General features: G+C 41.4%; 1 protein-coding gene across 2 annotated transcripts in view; it reads right to left on the bottom strand.

Moving 5' to 3' along the window:
- Positions 1–18,678, bottom strand: part of LOC138800816 (sodium channel protein type 2 subunit alpha-like) — a 180,589-nt gene that overhangs the window by 84,428 nt on the left and 77,483 nt on the right. The window contains exons 2-4 of one of the 2 annotated variants that reach the window (XM_069982869.1): positions 14,135–14,451; positions 9,967–10,085; positions 110–199 (exon numbers count right to left, since the gene is read on the bottom strand). In XM_069982869.1, the coding sequence (XP_069838970.1) occupies positions 110–199; positions 9,967–10,085; positions 14,135–14,398 (473 nt within the window). In that variant the 5' untranslated portion in view covers positions 14,399–14,451. Of the gene's footprint in view, positions 1–109; positions 200–9,966; positions 10,086–14,134; positions 14,452–18,678 lie in introns of those variants that run through there. The other variant, XM_069982868.1, reaches the window with a different exon arrangement.

The raw sequence follows: 18,678 nt of genomic DNA, 5'->3' as shown, positions 1-18,678 counted from the left end.
TGACTGCAAAATACATTGTCATAGTCAATGGAAGAACAGGGATCATTAAACTGGCAGCCATAAAATGACATCCAATAACAATGAAACAGTAGATAAAGCAAATACTTACTCTACATTCTTGGTCCACTCCGGGGGATTACTCATGGTCATGAACACGCAGTTGGTCAAAATAGTGCACATTATGAGCATGCTGAATAATGTGAAGGGCAGTCAAGGAGAAAGCCAATGGAAAATCATAGCTACATACACAACATTTATTAGGCAATAGAAAAATATAATCAGATTTGCTTTAGTCATAATCCAAAATAACTAATAGTAGGATGGAGCCAAATGTCTTTGTATACATCATTGCAAAACATATCCAAATGTAAATTTAGAAGACACATCTCTATAAAGTTATATCTTAAAGGGGTACTCCAGAGAAATGTTTTTTTTTTCTCTTCAAATAAACTGGTCCCAGAAAATTATTCATATTTTTAAATTACATTAATTTATTTTTAAATGAAGCCTTCCAATACTTATCATCCACTATACGCTCTGCAGGAAGTTGTATAGTTTTTGATACTCTCTGAGGCCACCTCTGTCCATGTCAGGAACTGTCCATAGCAAGAGCAAATCTACATAGAAAACCTCTCCTGCTCTGGACAGTTCCTGACATGGACAGAGGTGGCAGCAGAGAGCACTGTGTCAGACTGGAAAGAATATATCACTTCATGCAGGACATACAGCAGCTGATAAGTACAAAATAATAATAATAAAATAATAATAGACATTAATTACAAATCTTTATAGCTGTCTTACACCAAATGATTTTTATTTGCTGGAGTACCCTTTTAAATGTCATCTTTATTAGACTAAAAAGTTCTGCAAGTAAATCGAAAATGTTAATGAAACAAATGCTACTCTTAAAAACACTTGCTCTTTATCTTTTTTTTTTTTTTTTTACACTCATACAGAAATATACAGAAGGGCATTTAGGTGGCACAAGAGGTGGGGTCCCCCTTTATGGGGGAACTGAGGGGGAGATGTCCATTCAGGCAAGGTGTACGCCAACAAAATCAGCTCATGTGTACCATAATGCATGTAATGGGGGTCCACCCTATGTAATGGGGGTCCACCCTATGTAATGGTGGTAATGGGGGTCCACCCTATGTAATGGGGGTCCACCCTATGTAATGGTGGTAATGGGGGTCCACCCTATGATGCACAATGTTATAAGGCTAATAGCAAATAGCAAAGAGCTTCATTATATCCTCTCCATTAAATCTGAGTCTACCACACAACGGGGACAAGGACCCCCCTGCAGCTATGGTTCCTGTCTGAGCCTTTGATTGGGGTCTAAATTTTCAAAGAAAGTAAATTAGAAAAGTAGAGCATGTGTAATACTCTCATCTTAGTCATATCTTATTCCCGGAGATGGTAAGAAAACCTAAGAATAGCCAAATAATAGGTTAATGTAGAGAAAATACAGCAACTCATCAGATTTCATCTTGTAATCGAAACAATTGTCTGATTTTCTGTAAAATTACCGTTCAAAGTAGCTCTCCTCCAAAAGGAAGAGGGGTGGCTCTCTGGTGGAGAACTACTTTGCATATATTTGCATATTTCCGGAGGCATTCTTATGAAGGGATTGAGCAGGAAGGGCTGCTATCTCTTACATGTGGCCCCAGAGAGCTCATTCTCTTCCTTCTGGTGGAGAGCTGATTTGCATATTCTTTTTCCCAGTGTGACAATGCACGGCCTATCAGACTCTCCTCTCCTCAAGGAAAAACATGACTTCCAATTTTCAGAGGCCTGAATACAAAATCTTCTGTAGACAATTACAATCTCTGCACCCTAAAGACAGTGGGGGAGATTTATCAAACATGGTGTAAAGTGAAACTGTCTCAGTTGCCCCTAGCAACCAATCAGATTCCAATTTTCATTCCTCACAGACGCTTTGGAAAATGAAAGGAGGACTCTGATTGGTTGCTAGGGGCAACTGAGCCAGTTTCACTTTACACCATGTTTGATAAATCTCCCCCAGTGTGTCTAAGCTTAGAATAGACAGCACTTTTTTGCCTTCAAGTCAACTGGTGTTGGAAAGTTATATAGATTTGTAATTTACTTATATTTAAAACCCTCAAGTCTTCCAGTATTTATCAGTTGCTGTATGTCCTGCAGGAAGTGGTGTATTCTTTCCAGTCTGACACAGTGCTCTCTGCTGCCACCTCCGTCTGTGACAGGAACCATCCAGAGTAGTACCAAATTCCTATAGAAAACCTCTCCTGCTCTGGACAGTTCCTGACATGGACAGAGGTGGCAGCATAGAGCACTGTGTTAGACTGGAAAGAATACATCACTTCCTGTAGGCATTCAGCAGCTGATAAGTACTGGAAGAGTTTAGATTTTTAAATAGAAGTAATTTTTATTTAGTCTGTGTACCCCTTTAACTGTACATCAAGGATAAAGCTGATTTGTCTTTTACCATTATATCAGAAATAACAGTAACTAGAGTGTTAATGCAAAGGTACACTGGGGTGGAGCTATTTTAAGGGGGTTTCCAGTGAAAATGACATTATATCTTAAAGTTACATATCACAAATAAAGTCTGTGCTCTTGGGCCACCACTTATTTCAGATGACATAATACAACAGAGATTACTATTTATATTATTGACTCTTTTGAGTCATCTTTAAAATCGGAAGTACTATCTCCCAGCACCACAACCACATGACACAATGGCCCATCAGTAGACTACTTACATCCTTCAAGGCCCTGCTACAGATGGATGATGCTATTGGAAATCTGAAGACAAATCTGCTTGTAAGGAGGCTGCGGTATTGATCGTCTCCTCTCAGCGAATAAAGACAAAGAGAGAGGGTCAGATGAGACGGCCAAAAGAATTATCCCTGGTAAATGGGGAGTGTAGCCATGCATGTAATAGGTTGACTGAAGACCCTACGATTTAAAGCTTAATGTCCAGATACTTCTCAGATGGTTAGGCTGGGTTCACACTGCGTTTTTGCAATCCGTTTTTCTCATCCGTTTTTTGCAAAAAACGGATGAGAAGAACAGATGCATTTGTGTGCATCCGTTTTGATCCGTTTTTCCATTGACTTCCATTGTAAAAAAAGCGGATTCGTTTTTTTTTTGACGGACACAAAAACGTAGCTGACACTATTTTTGTGTCCGTTAAAAAAAACGGATCCGTTTTGATCAATTTTTTTTTACAATAGAAGTCAATGGAAAAACGGATCAAAACAAATGCACACAAATGCATCAGTTTTTTTTCATCAGTTTTTCATCAGTTTTTTTTTGCAAAAAACGGATGAAAAAAACGGATTGCAAAAACGCAGTGTGAACCTAGCCTTACATAAGATTTCTTGGAAGTTGTACATCATATAGAAACACATACGTGCTCTATTGTAAACTAAAGCTTTGCTAGGGCAAATGGGGTCTGGAATCTCAATGTTAACATATTTCCCACAGAACAAATTAGAATTATCTAGGAGAGTGAACAGTTATATGTATATAAATCATTTATATCAGGAGGCTGGTCTGGTCACTCTATATTTTCAGATAAATACTCTATAAGAAGGGACTGTAACTTTTACAAGACATCAGCATCAACCATCAGCCAAAAAACTGGTTCCATAACAATTTAAAGGGAACCTACCAGCATGAAAATGCTACCTAAGCTATTGGCATCATGTTATAGAGCAGGAGGAGCTGAGCGGATTGATATCTATATTTATGGCAAAATATTTCGTTTAATTGATAGAAATATCTGATGTTTCCATGCTAAAGAGTCCAGTCCATTGAGTGACACCGCCCATGGACTCCTTGTCACTGGATGATCAGGGATTACAATCAACAAGTTACAGGTTATACTGAATCTTTTCCCACAAAGATATATATCAATCTGTTCAGATTTTCCTGCTCTATAACATAATGGTGATAGATTAGACAGCATTGTTTTGGTGACAAGTTCCTTTTAAACCGAGCAAGTTGACTCTATAATGACAAATCCACCAGCTGAGCTTCTAAAGAACCCATTGGCATCACATTTTGGCCTTCCATTGGATACATACATTTAGAGGCTGTATATCTCCAATGGAAGGCTGCGGTGTATCCCACTATAAAGGTATAAAGCAGGATACATCCCCCACTGCCAGAAGGAAACCTCAGGGAGCCTCCAATGATGAAGCTGTCCGTACATGGTCAGTTACGTCGTTGTAACTTCCCCAACTTAAGCCAGACTTCTTCTCCTTCTCTATAGCTCCCTCCAATGATAGGGCCAATGCTCATTTTAAAGAAAATTGTCGACTGGCAGTGCGCAGTACCACCATTCTCATGGTAGCTTAGGAGGGGGAAAAGAAGGTCCTTCATTAGAAATGAATGAACCGGGTTGGGCTTCGAGTCCACCCGAACGTTCGGCATTTGATTAGCGGTGGCTGCTGAACTTGGAGAAAGCTCTAAGGTTGTCTGGAAAACATGGATACAGCCAATGACTATATCTATGTTTTCCACATAGCCTTAGGGCTTTATCCAACTTCAGCAGCCACCGCTTATCAAATGCCGAAAGTTCGGGATCGGATCGACTCGAGCATGCTTCAGGTTCGCTCATCTCTATCCTTTATCTCTACCACAGGGAACTCAAGTGATATGGAAAATGATGGTATAATGACTTCAATAAAGCTTCCAATGTATCAGTTACACAGATGTATACCTGTGAAGGGAGACCTACACTGGCATTCGTCACCCATATGCTAATAAGATATATGCTTAAAGGGGTACTTTTTTGTACTCCATCTAACAAAGGACCCATCTAGACATGTGTTATACTTGGCTATCTTTGGCAGTTTTATAGACAATGAGTGGAGTGGTAGAACACAATTATTACAAACACTCAAGGTGCTTTATAGAGATTTAATGGGGGTCCCATCGGTCAGACGCCCCATTATCTGACAGTTATCCCCTATCCTGTGGAATATGCCTTCGAGTATGTGCACACTACGGATTCCGAGCGGAGAACTTCAAGTGGATTCCGCCGCGTGCCCCCGCTTGAAGTTCCGACATGTCAGTTTTGTTTCGGCAGAAGGCGGAATCTAACTGAGCATAGAATGGAGCCTATGGCAAGTGGGGGCGCAAGGCAGAATCTGATTGAACTTCTCTGCTTGGAATCTGTAGTGTGCACATACCACCCAGGAAGGGACAAATAGAAGATATCTTGCCTAAAATACTGCTCTTGTCTGTTAACAGCCGTTCAGAACCTGTAGTCTGGAGCTGACTTCTGTAGGAGTGTTGTGGTCATGATCAATTCTTGTCAATTCTTTGAGCGGAGAGGCGCGGAGAGCAGTGGCGTGCAAGGCATCCAATTGAAATAGACAGCAGACAGGATTCCGAACCGAGTCCACAGGCAGGGGTTCCGCTCAGAATTTCTGCCTGTTTCTGTAGTGTGAACAGGCCCCAATCCTGCCTGTGGTTGAACTCTACAGAACAGGAATTATCAGCTTATTATAAGGCGCAGCGTTTAGTGGCCAAGATTTTTTTCCATGATAAATAATGACACAGAAAAGTAACATGAAAAACATCAGAAAAAAATCCTCATAATACTTTAAAAATAAAGCGTGATAGGCCAATAGGCCACATTGTGACACATTCTCTACATACAGACGTGTCACGATGCTTTGCATCCAATGGTGTTTCTGCTGAATCTCTAAACTATGACAGCTTGACTACAGCTAATGGCTGGATATGGCTCACTGAACTTTTGAACTACATTAATAATCGGCACCCTGGGGCTCCAGCAGAACTAAAAAATATTTCAGTGTTTAGCGCATACATGCAGGACGGACCGGCCCATCAGACTACAGTGTAATGAACCTCTTACTATTTTGGTCTTTAAGATGTTATTTTAACCTCACATTTTGAGAGCGATAACTTTTTATTTCCATCAGTCTAGCCATAGGGGGCCTGTTCTTTGCAAAACATTTTTTTTAATTGGTCCCTGTTTTTCTGCTTAAATCTTACTGAATAACTTTTAGTCATGTTGCAAGAGTAATTGAGGCCAGTGATGGGCTGTAGTGTCCTATGCTGAGTGTATAATGTGGCACTTCCGCTAGACACTCTGACGTGGTGCTGGACCAGAAGCAAGCAGAGGGTGAGAGTGACTTCAACTATTTATATCTGGAGCTTTAGAAAATCCCCATAGAAAACCCCATAGAGAGCACTGTGTGTAGAAAGAAAACACCACTGCAGTACTGGAGGACTGAAGATTTTAAAAGTAAAAGTTATATACAAAACAGTATAATTTTCTGACACCAGTTGATTTGAAAACATTTTTTTCCTCTGAAGTTCCCCTCCGGCGGGGGCTATTTTGGGATCCGGCCGGGGAGAAGGTGGCTGAGGGAAACGACGTCCACTCACCTCCCCGATTCCAGCAACGGGTCCCGTATCGCGGCGCTCTGGTCCCCGGTGCCCGGCCGTTTCCTGGTGTCTGACGCGGGCTTGAGACGTGCCGTCTCAAGTCCGCTCAGCCAGTCAGTGACAGAGGTGGGATCTGAGCGGACTTGAAACGGATCCCGCCTCTGTTACTGACAGGCTGAGCGGACTTGAGACGTCACGTCTCGAGCCCGCGTCAGACACCAGGAAACGGCTGGGCACCGGGGACTGGAGCGCCGCGATACGGGACCCGCCATGGAACCGGGGAGGTAAGTGGACATCGTTTCCCTCAGCCACCTCCTCCCCGGCCAGATCCCAAAATAGCCCCCCCGCCGGAGTACCCCTTTAATCCCTTCTAGTCATATCTAAAACAATGCAGATACAGCACTATCAACAGTATAAAAACATAAAAAAAAATTTAAAAAAAATCAGGCATAAAACTATAAATATGGAAAGACACACGAAAAAAGATGCTGGCTGGATGACACTAAACCATAGGCCACGTAGATGGCAGTGGGACACTGCTGAATTAGCTCTTATACTGGCCACTACAGCAGAGAGTCAGCTACATGTTATAATCCATCCACAACATCCTGCCGCCAGTACTGTAACTGTACGGCTCAGGGCAGGCAAGCAAGTACAGGAGCTACATATCCCAAATTATATCCGCCAGTCATATGAATTATTATGTGAAGCCTAATCCCAATGTAAGATGTCAGTGAGTATATAACAGGCTGTGTCCCTGTCTTCCCTACATCTGTGCCAGGGCTTGTAACGCTGTATTATCTGTCAGGTTGTAGCTATAGTGATGCTTTTTATGACATTTACATTGGTTCTGTCTTCTTTACGTAAGGTACTCAGAATGATTCAGCACTTGGAGCTTATTTTAGGGTTTTGGATAAGTAATTCATATAACCGTATTGTTCTGATCATTATTATTACTCTGAAACCACTTCACTACCACTACATAAGTATTCATAGTAACAGAGAATTCATCATTCTGGCACATCAACTTCAACTTTTTATACTGATAAAGAAAAAAGTGAAGGTTGCTGAGGCTGGGCTCACAATACGTTTTTGCAAACCATTTTTAGTTTCATACGTTTTTGCAAAAAAGATTAAAAAATGCATCTTTTTTTTCTTTTTTATGTAGCCGACCACATTTTTGATATGGATGCTTTTTGATCTGTTTTTTTTTTTTTTTTTTTTTTTTTATAAAAGAAGTCAACGGAAAAATGGATGCATACAAATGCATCTGTTTTTCCACCCGTTTTTTTGCAAAAGAAAACGGGTTGCAAAAACATAGTGTGAACCCAGCCTTACTACAGTATTTCCATTCCTGCTACAGCCCAGGATTATACAGAGTCATTCCGGAGAGTTTATAAAAGGATTGTACTATTGCTCAGTCACCCAGAGCAGTGATGCATTTAGTTATTGGAGCAAACATTTCCCTCTTTCTTCCCATCTTTCAGCTTGCACTGTCCTAATACTGTGCTGACCTGACACACTTGTTTTCTTATAGATGTAATATAGCTGACCACACAGAATCTCTATAAGTTGATAATGGTGCTATACCTGATGCCAAGAAGTTACTGATCACCTGAATGCAAATATACTACTTATAATAGGTACAGCTGATCTATATACACAGGCTGGTGCTTAAAGGGGTATTCAACTCAGGTAAAATACCAATTAATTCCACATTTTTTATTATCTTTTCAGTCTTCTTCACCCAGTTCTGAGCCTTATGCTTAATGCTGAAGACACAGGAAACTGTGTGTGAGCTGTTCACTTCGTCTCCGCTCTGATCCCACTCCTCCCCCCTCCCTTCTGAGATGGCTCATGTAAACAGCATGATGTTGGTGAAGATAGGGGTCGATGTGATGGAAAACCACTGTGACACTCCTTTGTTAACAGGATAGATAAGCTGCAGCGACAACGCTCTCCCCATATCACCCTTACCCCTCCCCATAGGACTCCGGAATGCTCGGCTGTGCAACATGTTCCTATGGGGAGGACGGAAGGCGGGCGGGAGAAACAACTGATGGCCGGATGATCATTCAGCCGTCAGTCATTGAAGGTAAACCTTTAGTCAGCTTGCAACCAATGCAACGCGCCAGGCCAAGCAACCAGGAAGGTTAACAATAAGTTTTTCTACCTTTGCAGTAATATTACCATCTACCACATCTGTAGTTTTCCGTCTCCTTAGCCTCTAGCTATTTTAATTAGTGACATCTCCGGATATGAGATTCTGGGAGCAGTCGTCCTATGGAGAAGAATTCAATACATATGGCTAGTGGATTGATTTTGCTATCCCAGCTGACGACCGAGCAGAATTACAAATCTGGTGTCCACTAGATCAATGAGGGGAAATCACCAATATTCCCTTCAGGCCAGGTTGCTATACCTTAAATGTAATATCCTGCCTTTTCTCTGCATTTCCTCATGGAGATATCTGCAGATATTACATCTGTTATTCTTCATTGAGATATCTTAGGATATCAGTTGTAACTTCAATCATCGACCTGATGTTATGGTCACGTATTGACCTATTATTTTCCTCAAGGTCCTAGAGAGATGTCAACAGTTGTGATTGGTTGGGTTGTTGGCTCTTGGATGAGTCTCTCTCTCCCCAGCTCACCGGTCTCCTCATCTTGCTACAGAACATGGATTCTACAGTAAATCTATGGGGCTTGTCTACCGATCGGGAGAGCAATGAGTTGAGGAGAGAAGCTTTCAGATGATCACTTCTCCTGGACTGTTCTAGTGATCGTTGGGGTCTGAACACCCAGACCTCTATAACATGCCAAAAGCTTTAAAGGGGTTGTCCAGCGCTACAAAAACATGGCCACTTCTCCCCCTCTCTTGTCTCCAGTTCAGGTGTGGTTTGCAATTAAGCTCCATTAACTTCAATGGAACTGAGTTCCAAACCCCACCCAATCTGGAGACAAGAGAGGTGAAAAAGTGGCTATGTTTTTGTAGCGCTGGAGAACCCCTTTAAAGCTGTCTATATGCATAAAATAGCTGCCTTTGTTGGATTCTGCAACATTATCCAAAACCAACTACTCTGCGTTTGATTCCTCAAATCTTCAGAAGTTGGATTCTGCCCTATGGACTCCCGGAAAACATGGATACAGCCATAGACACCATTGACACCCACTGGACCATGGACATTGAGAATCACCATATTCCACCATCTTAGCAAACATAGTACAATGAAACAAGGTCCACACCTCACCTCCCTTCTCTACTACAAAAGAAGAGTAATAAGTTTTAAAGTAATCCTGAGCTTTCCTGTACCAGGACTGGGAACACAAAGTAGAAGTGATGGCCCTATGAGTGTTCCTGTCCTCCCCTAAACTAAGACGCTATAGAAGAGGAGACCTAATTTACAAAATACTACTTTGACTTCTTTATTGTTTGCTCTGACCCACATCCGGTTTCCGTCATGGAAATGAAAGGCAACTTAGAACCTCTTATACTGAGCTGAATGAACACCGCAATAAACATCAATGCAACAGATTCACAAGAAAAGGATATGAATGTACCAAAACCTTAATAGCTATTTTTCTAAGAGGGTTGAAAGGAGTTAAAATGTACAAGGCAGACGTGGCACTGAAGCGGAAGATTGCCTTCCCTTTATTCAATACTATAAAAGTCTGTAAAAAGAAATCAAAAGTTAGTTACACAATAAATGACAAAAGTTTAAAAACATTCAGCGTTCTCTGCATTATTTCTATTTACAGATGATACGTCTTACGCTAAGAGGATCCATTGCTAATATAATTGGTGTACCATGCAGGACGAGATGCCAGCGGGTCTGCTTGCTGGATTATCCTTTAGCAACAAGGTATAACAGCAATTATAATGCTGATGGGTCTGACCAACAGTTGTCTACCTATCACCTATCGAGTGATAAATATCTGACTGGTGGGGGTCTGACTGCTGGGATCCCCACTGATCACAAGAATGGTGTCTCATGTTTCAATGGAGTAGTGGTCAAGAATGCACACTGCCCATTCATTCAAAGTCTATGGAACTGTCGAAGATAACTGAGAACAACACCTGGCTATCTTCAGTAGTCTCATAGTGAGGGAAAATGGTTGCTCCATTCACAATAAAGGGACAAAGGAGTCTCCTTCTTGTGGACTGATGGAGGTCCTAGTGGTCAGATCCCCATTAAAGGTGAGAGAACTTGAGAAAAGTGTCCGGGTTCGGCCACATGGCTAGCTCAGCATTCAACTCCTGGCAACCATAGAAATTGGTTGCCACTTTAGGGCTGTCAGAAAAACATTGATACAGCCCTAGGCCATGTTCACACAACGTAAGTTCCACAGTAATCACGACCGTTGTTGCAACGGCTGTGATTATGGAACTTATGTTGTGCTGAGGGTATCCCGACCGGAGTGTATATACATAGTATACACTCCGGCCGGGATCCCTAGCGGTGCCGCGAGAAACTGACATGTCAGTTTTCTGCAGCGGCTATTCAATGAATAGCGGCCACAGAAAACCTTGTCAGTTCACACAATGTAGCAGGCGGCTCCGGCTGCACGCTCCATAGTGTGCAGTGGGGAGTTTTTTGCTGACTACACTAAAGGCAGTGTAGAATAGAGCTTTTTTACATTAAATCAGGAGATATAACTCTTATTTCAATTATTTGCTCCAGCACTGAGACATAAGCGTTAGAAGTTCTATTCAAATTAGGAGATAGAGCTCACAGAGTATTCCCCTGGCTGCAGAAGCCCAGAAAAGTTCAGCTTTTGTAGCTCAGGGAACACACTGTAATCTTTATCTCCAAATAAAACTTTGCATAAAACTGCTAAAGCTTATATCTCAGCGCTGGAGCAACGGATTGAAATAAGAGTTATTTCTTCTGATTTAGGGTGAGAAGATGGATCCATACACTAGTTTATTATTATTATTTTTTATGACAGTGCCCATTTAAGTGTCAGCTTAATGGGTAATGTAATATCTTAAGAAATTTACTCAGCTTTTCATATACATGATTTTTACATTGAATATCTCTACACTGTTTTTACTCTACAAGATAAAGAAGGCATTTCCCTTACCTGTTCCGTTTTGTTTGGTGAAAATGACCTTAAACTCTTCAACTTTAAGTGACATTTGAGGACCATGGCATTTTCCAACAACATAAGTACAGAGCATTTTAGCTTTTTCAGAGTGATTTTCTTTAACTACTTTTATCTAAGCATTATACCTATCAATAAGGTATCTAATGATTACCTGGCTCCCGTGTGTGACACTAAGTCAATCGCTGATGGAAAGGTCAGGAGCCTTAATGATCATTTATGGACCAATGTTGCCCGAGCTAATTTTACAACAAAGACTCACTGGTCGCTGGAGGGCAGAGAAATCACTCGCACAGCAAGAAGCCTAAAGGCTGCAAACCATATAATTTAATATAGTGTACAGATCTCTATATATTAGATGTATAATGGCCTAAAAGGTTCTTCTTGTAATCTATTTCTTCAACCTGTCACCTACAGAAAGATCTATCACCATGAAACAGGATTTAAAGTGTGGACTGACGACTAAAAATATACATATTATTACATGGTATTGCATCATGAGATACAGTCACCACTTAGCTTATGATATGATAAACTGAAATTACAGGCCCCAAAGTCAGCAGCTGCATTACTGAAACAATGATGTTCTGTGTAGGAAGGTAAAAGTCACCAAAATATCAATGACTACATACATCAATCTCCTATAACACTAAATCCACCTGCTTAAGACTATGTTCGCACTACGTATTAGGTCTCTGGCCGGATGATCTTTTGGCCGCAGAGCTCTGATGCGGGCGCATCAGCGTGCGCCCGCATCAGAGCTTCCCATAGCCCACATATCTGGCCGCTCGCTTCGCTGTGTGAACTCACAGGTCTTTCTCTAATTCACTAAATTCCGGCCGCAGAAAACTGACCTGTCAGTTTTTTCCGGCGCCGCACAGATCCCGACCGGAGCGCATACGATGTGTGAACGCTCCGGCCGGGATCCCATTGCACACAAGGCATTGTCCACACCACAAAACTACGGCCGTAGTTTTACGTACTGTGAACATAGCCTAATACTGTGCATAATTTTCTCATGCTAAAATGGCTTTTGACGATTAGGGTATGAACTCTACGAATCCCCTGAGGCTGTCCTGTGGTACTGTATATGCCACCAAGATTCTATCAGTTGCATGATGGGACCTCCATGAATTGGACTAGTTTTTTCAGCAGTATGATGCCCAGGGCATCACATTGGTCCCATCACCTTGTCTTCATCCATGTCATGATAAAGGAAACCTGATTCATCAGACCAGTCTGACTTCTTTTATTGCTCCATTGTACAGTTCTGCTCATATGCCCATTGTGGGCACTTTCAGTGGTGGGCAGGGCCACAGGTTTTGACAGGTCTTTAGTTACATAGCAGGACATGGTTTTGGGGCTAGATGAATTGTTCCTGGTGGCTCCACCTAAACCAGTGTAACCAGTCTAACATAGCCAGCATTAGCTGTGTAGTGTGGGACCCCATCAGGGGGGCTAGCTAAACATGGTGATCAGATAGCACCTCAATTGGGAAACCTGGTGCATGGAGGATCTGGTTTGAGTTAAGTAGCATGGATCAGCGACAGCATTTCTTCGTAGATCATTTTTAAAAACCTTTTTATACTGACTCGATATAAGAAAGCTTTGAGAAACAATCTACAATATGGTCCTGTCACCAATCCAGAGGGACCAGCTGTCACTCCCTAAGTGCATCAATGAGCCTTGGCTACTCATGACTGCCGTTTTATTAGTTGTCCATTCTTGGACCATCTTTGGTAAGTACTAACCACTGCATACTGTGAACACCTCCCTTTTTAGATGCCCTGGCCTAGTCTTCTAGCCATCACAATGTGACCTATGTCTCATTCCCTCAGATCCTCACATTTGACCATTTTTCTTTCTCCCAACACATCTTTAAGGATTGACTGTTCAATTGCCGCCTAATACATCCTACACTGTGACGGATAATTAATGTTATTCACTTCAGCTGTCATTGGTTTTATTATTATGCTGATTGGTGTATTTACTCTTATAGATGAGACTATCCAAGCTCGATAAGTACATACTAGAGATGAGCCCAATTTGAGCATGCTCGAGTCCAATTGTTTGGCATTTGAATACCGGTGGCTGAAGAAGTTGGATGCAGTCTTATGGAGTCCAGGAAAACATGGATATAACCTATGGCCTATGGCTGTATCCATGTTTTCCCGGACTCCCTAGGAATGCATCCAACTTCTTCAACCATTGGTATTCAAATGCCGAAAGATTGGACTCAAGCATGCTCAAATTGGGCTCATTTCTAGTAGATACAAAGTCTCCATGACATCACCGCACCTAACAGAAATAAGAATTAGATGTCCTGTCACCAGTAGTGCAGCCTCAACCACTGGGCTCATAACTTCAGCAATCATATCTCGTCCTAGGGGGAAATGACTGAATTTATTTAATTTCCACTTGTCTATGATGTTTATTGAGTAGGATAAAATCCTCAGCTGTTGTAACCTGACGCCTGCTGAGATATACCATTGAATGACATCATCATCATTAAAAAATATATATATTTTCATATTGAGGCTAGTGACGTACCAAACTTTTTTTTTCCTTAACTAAAATACAAATTAACGAAATAAAGGCAATAAAAGAGACCTTACTTTTTGATTCAAATAATATGGGTCTAGGTCCTCCAGCGGTTCTGATACCATTCCCGGAGGTATATCGCCGTATATGAACGGCAGACTTTTGCCCGCTTCCAAGTCACTGCTCGGCTTGGGGCCATTTTCATCATCGTCAATGTTCTCTTGTTTTGGCTTCTTTGCTTTCTCCTCTGCAATGCGCTTCTCGATTGCTTCAAGAGACTCCCTGGTAAAATAGCGGAAGCTGTCGGGCCCTGGTGGTACAAGTCGTGCCTGCGCCATCTTTTCATCCTGCACCTTTTAATTTACTGCTTAGCACCTTTCATAATGGAAACCTGCAACGAGAGGAAAGTGTCATCGTCAGATACAAGTTATATTCAATGATATGGGTCAACAAAATCAGAAGTAAGGGATAGAAGTAAGATATATTAAGACGATGGTCTTAATATGGTGGTTTTGGTGGTCTCCTTACAGAAACCACCCCTTTGCTAGATCCTTCCCTGGAGGGATATCTGTCTGGTTCTGTGTTTCGAGACTCTTAAAGGGGTTGCCCAATCTTTGGTATTGTTTAATATACTGCTGCTGGTGCATATAAAACATTAAACATTGAGCAAGCCTGCCGAGATTTGGGTTCCTACAAACTCGAACCATTGGCTTTTGAATCCCGCTGTCTGCCTGCTCCATGGGGAAGGTGGAAACAGCCTAATTCCTGCCTGAAAAACATGGATACAACCTAGGTCATAGGCTGTATCCCTGTTTTCTAGGTGGGACCTGGGCTGTTGCCACCTTCCCCACAGACTGGGAAGACAGTGGGATTCAAAAGGCGATGGTTAAGGTTCGTACAAACCAGAAACTCATCCATCTCGCTCATCTCTAATCCTTTGCTTACCTCCCCGTGCTTCCTGGGTGTCCTCTCCTGATGTCGCTGGTGTCCCCGCTAACTCCAGAGCCTCCACTTCCGAGACAAACTCGTCTTCTAAGAGGCAACACGCTCAGCCAGTCACTGGCTGCAGGGCTGTCCCATCTCATTCAGCGATTGGCCGACTGGGCTGTCACTTCCAAGACAAGTTTGTCACGGATGTGGAGGCTCTGCTGCCAGTGGGGGGGACAGCGGCAACACTAGAAGAGGACACCGGGGGAGCACGGAGAGGAAGGCATAGGATATTTATTATGTTTAATATGTATCAGCAGCAGAAAATTAAAAAATACCAGGCACCAGACGACCCCTTTAATGGAGGATCCAGTCTTTTGCAGCTGATTCTTTGTTGTGCCTGTCTACAGCTGTACAGAGTCAAATCTGTCCTGATGCATTGTGGTAACCATGAGGTCTATATAAAATCACTGTATGTATGTTTCTAACAAAAAGGTTAAATGGCCAATCCATAGCAATTAGCAACGTGAGGAATCCATTGCAGAAGGCAATAGAACAGCTTCTATATCTGTGCCATCCAATGGGCATAACCGTATGTCTATTTGTACATTCACATACAGATACGTCTAAGTATGTATAAGGGTTATCGGCAGCTCTGAGCTTTACAGCATCTACATTGACAGATGACTTATTAACTTCTGTAGGGTGTTGTGGGCATGCTCTGTAACCTATGCAGAAAGGGGGTGTATGGGAGCCATAACCAGTGGTAGATCCTGTGTTATCTATACAACTTTTTATGCAATAACAATGAGAGGACAGCTAAGAAGGGATCTTTACGGATTAGGAAGCGTCAGTGATCATTGCTAAGGCTGGGTTCACACTATGTATATTTGAGGCTGTATTTGGTCCTCATGTCAGGTCCTCATAGCAACCAAAACCAGGAGTGGATTGCAAACACAGAAAGGATCTGTTCACACAATGTTGAAATTGAGTGGATGGCCGCCATATAACAGTAAATAACGGCCATTATTTCAATACCACAGCCGTTGTTTTAAAATAACAGCAAATATTTGCCATTAAATGATGGCCATCCACTCAATTACAACATTATGTGAACAGAGCCTTTCTGTGTTTTCAATCCACTCCTGGTTTTGGTTGCTATACAGCCTCACAAATACAGCCTCAAATATACATAGTGTGAACCCAGTATAACTGCAATTTCCTTTAACACATTAGTGTCCGCTCATATATGTCATTACAGTGCTCATTCCTAAAAGCCTCCAAGCTTGCTATGCATGTGAAGGTATACAGCTCCCAAACCCATCCCACCTTCATATAAAATAAAAATAAAAGGTCCTATACATATTTTGTATTCTCATGTCCATAACAAATCAAACTATAAAAACATATAATTATTAATCCAGCACAATGAACTATTCCTGCAAAAAGAAAGTCACCGAACCTCCCCCACCCACCTCTGTCAAAAAAGAAAAAGTTAAAAAGTGTTTCTTTTGCATCTAACAATAGTAATAGTAAAGAAAAGAAAATATTAAAATATTGGTATCAATGATATATATATATATATATATATATATATATATATTCATTATTAATTATAAAATTTCATCATAAAGTTGTATAAACCCAACAACAGTGCTTAAAAGTACAACTGTATAAAATGTGATAAAAAAAAAAGATTAAAAAGTTATAACACTTAGAAAGTGACGGGATAATAGGGCCCAAATTAAGGATATACATTGGCTCTCTGCAGGCCAGTTTTTAGGACAGTCCCATCAAAAATGTATTTTTGGTAAGTGTACAATTACATATATGGGGCCCTGGAATATATCTAATTGGACTGATCTCCATAGGCAGACATGAAGACTATTGTGCTGCTGCTGCAAAAATCCCTGGAACCTGATGATTCATAATCTGAAGTTAAATTAATTTCCCAGCAGACTGGTAAACCGATCCAGAACACATAGGCGACAACATGTTTTTCCCTGTTTAAACGCTTGAGAATGAATAAAAAATTATGACAACAAAAAGCCTGATTTAGCCTGTAATTTCCATCTAATCTAATAGACTAGAGTAATTCATATTTGTGAATCATCTCAGCCTGTTACTCTGTATCATCAGCCGCAGTTATATAGAAAAATGACCATACTGGAAAGTCTCGTGTCCATTACGATTCTGTGTACGTTCAATATTCTGAATTCTAAAAAAATACCTAACCCGATCAAAAGGATCAAAAGCAAGTGAATGAATGGTAGAAGTTATAGCCGTATCGGTGATGCATCGAAGGATCTTTGTGAAGTTGGTGGTGTAAGGGAGTTGATTTCTCCAACGTAATCCTACAGAGTAAATCTATGGTGGCCATTCTCATCATGATTGAGACTCCATTTGTTACATTTCCAATGCTGTGTTATGGGAATGGCATGGTACTATTATTTTCCGTGGTTTTAGCAATTTGGCTTTTCCCATAAGCAATTATTATTTCTTGGGTGGCTATAGGAGGAGCGTTGATAAAACCAAGATTGTACTCAGGAGAATGGAGTATAGTACTTGGAATATGGCCCATCCCTCCTGGCACTTGGCTCCCCATAGACTTCAACTGTGAGTGAAGGAGGTCATGCATTTTTGCTTGTAACATTTAGGGAGAAACCTTAATGACTCCCCCCCTACACAGGTTCATAACAAAGTTGGTTTTAATGGTAAGTACAAGAATTCACCCAATGATTGAAATGCATGTACAGTATAGATGAGAAAAGGTTGAACAAATAACACTCTCACCTCAAAATAAATGTAATGGTTAGTGCAACACAGTGATTTCCAGTCACATGACAAAGATGCTTGACAAAGACCCTAGATGGGGTCATAACGTCGTATTTAGGTAAGCTGGCTCAATAAAGCATTAAAGAAAATCTCTGGATGCCGTTGGACCTCTTTAATACAATACTGCCTATACCCACCGAAGGCTATGTTCGCGCACTATTGAGGTTGAGTGGATGGCCGCCCTTTAATGGCAAATAACTCACGTTTCATTACTCTACCTTTCATTCTTCACAGACTATTTGGAAAATGAAAGGTGGAATCTGATTGGTTGCTAGGGGCAACCCTGCGGAATCTGTTGGCGCCATACAAATAAATATTATTATTATATTTATAAGGGATTGTGGGTTCACCAGCGTGCTTCCTACCTACCAGGCACTCTAGGGTCCATTGGTGCTGCTGTATCTACCTCCTACAACTTGATCACTTATACAATCATATCATAACCACAACCGCAACCATAACTCCGCAGTCTTAAAAAAAATCATCATGGAAAAATACCCCCAAAAATACAACTGTCAAAAGAAAATTTGAGAGTAATTTTGGCTCAGAATACACTGGTGATATTTACTAATGCAAACTCTTGATATTTCTGTCCTCCTGAGGTTGAACATGACAAGGTTTGGAGCACGACAGGTACACAGCATTTTCTATGGCTGTTTCAGTGATATTTTTGTGACCGTTTCTTGTTTAGATTTTTTTCTTTCCTAAAAGAGGGTGCGAATAACGTTTGCATATCAGTCTAAGGCCGGGTTCACACTGAGCAAAACTAGCGGAATTGGGAGGCGCGCGCTGCTGTTCTCACATTGTCTCTCCGCGCTGAAGAATGAACATGTTCATTCTTCAGCGCGGACAGAGC

This window comes from Dendropsophus ebraccatus, chromosome 9 (genome assembly GCF_027789765.1).
Source record: "Dendropsophus ebraccatus isolate aDenEbr1 chromosome 9, aDenEbr1.pat, whole genome shotgun sequence".
Taxonomy (NCBI): Eukaryota; Metazoa; Chordata; class Amphibia; order Anura; family Hylidae; genus Dendropsophus; species Dendropsophus ebraccatus.
The sequence above is the reverse complement of the archived record's forward strand: the minus strand, read 5'-3'. Positions and strand labels throughout refer to the sequence as shown.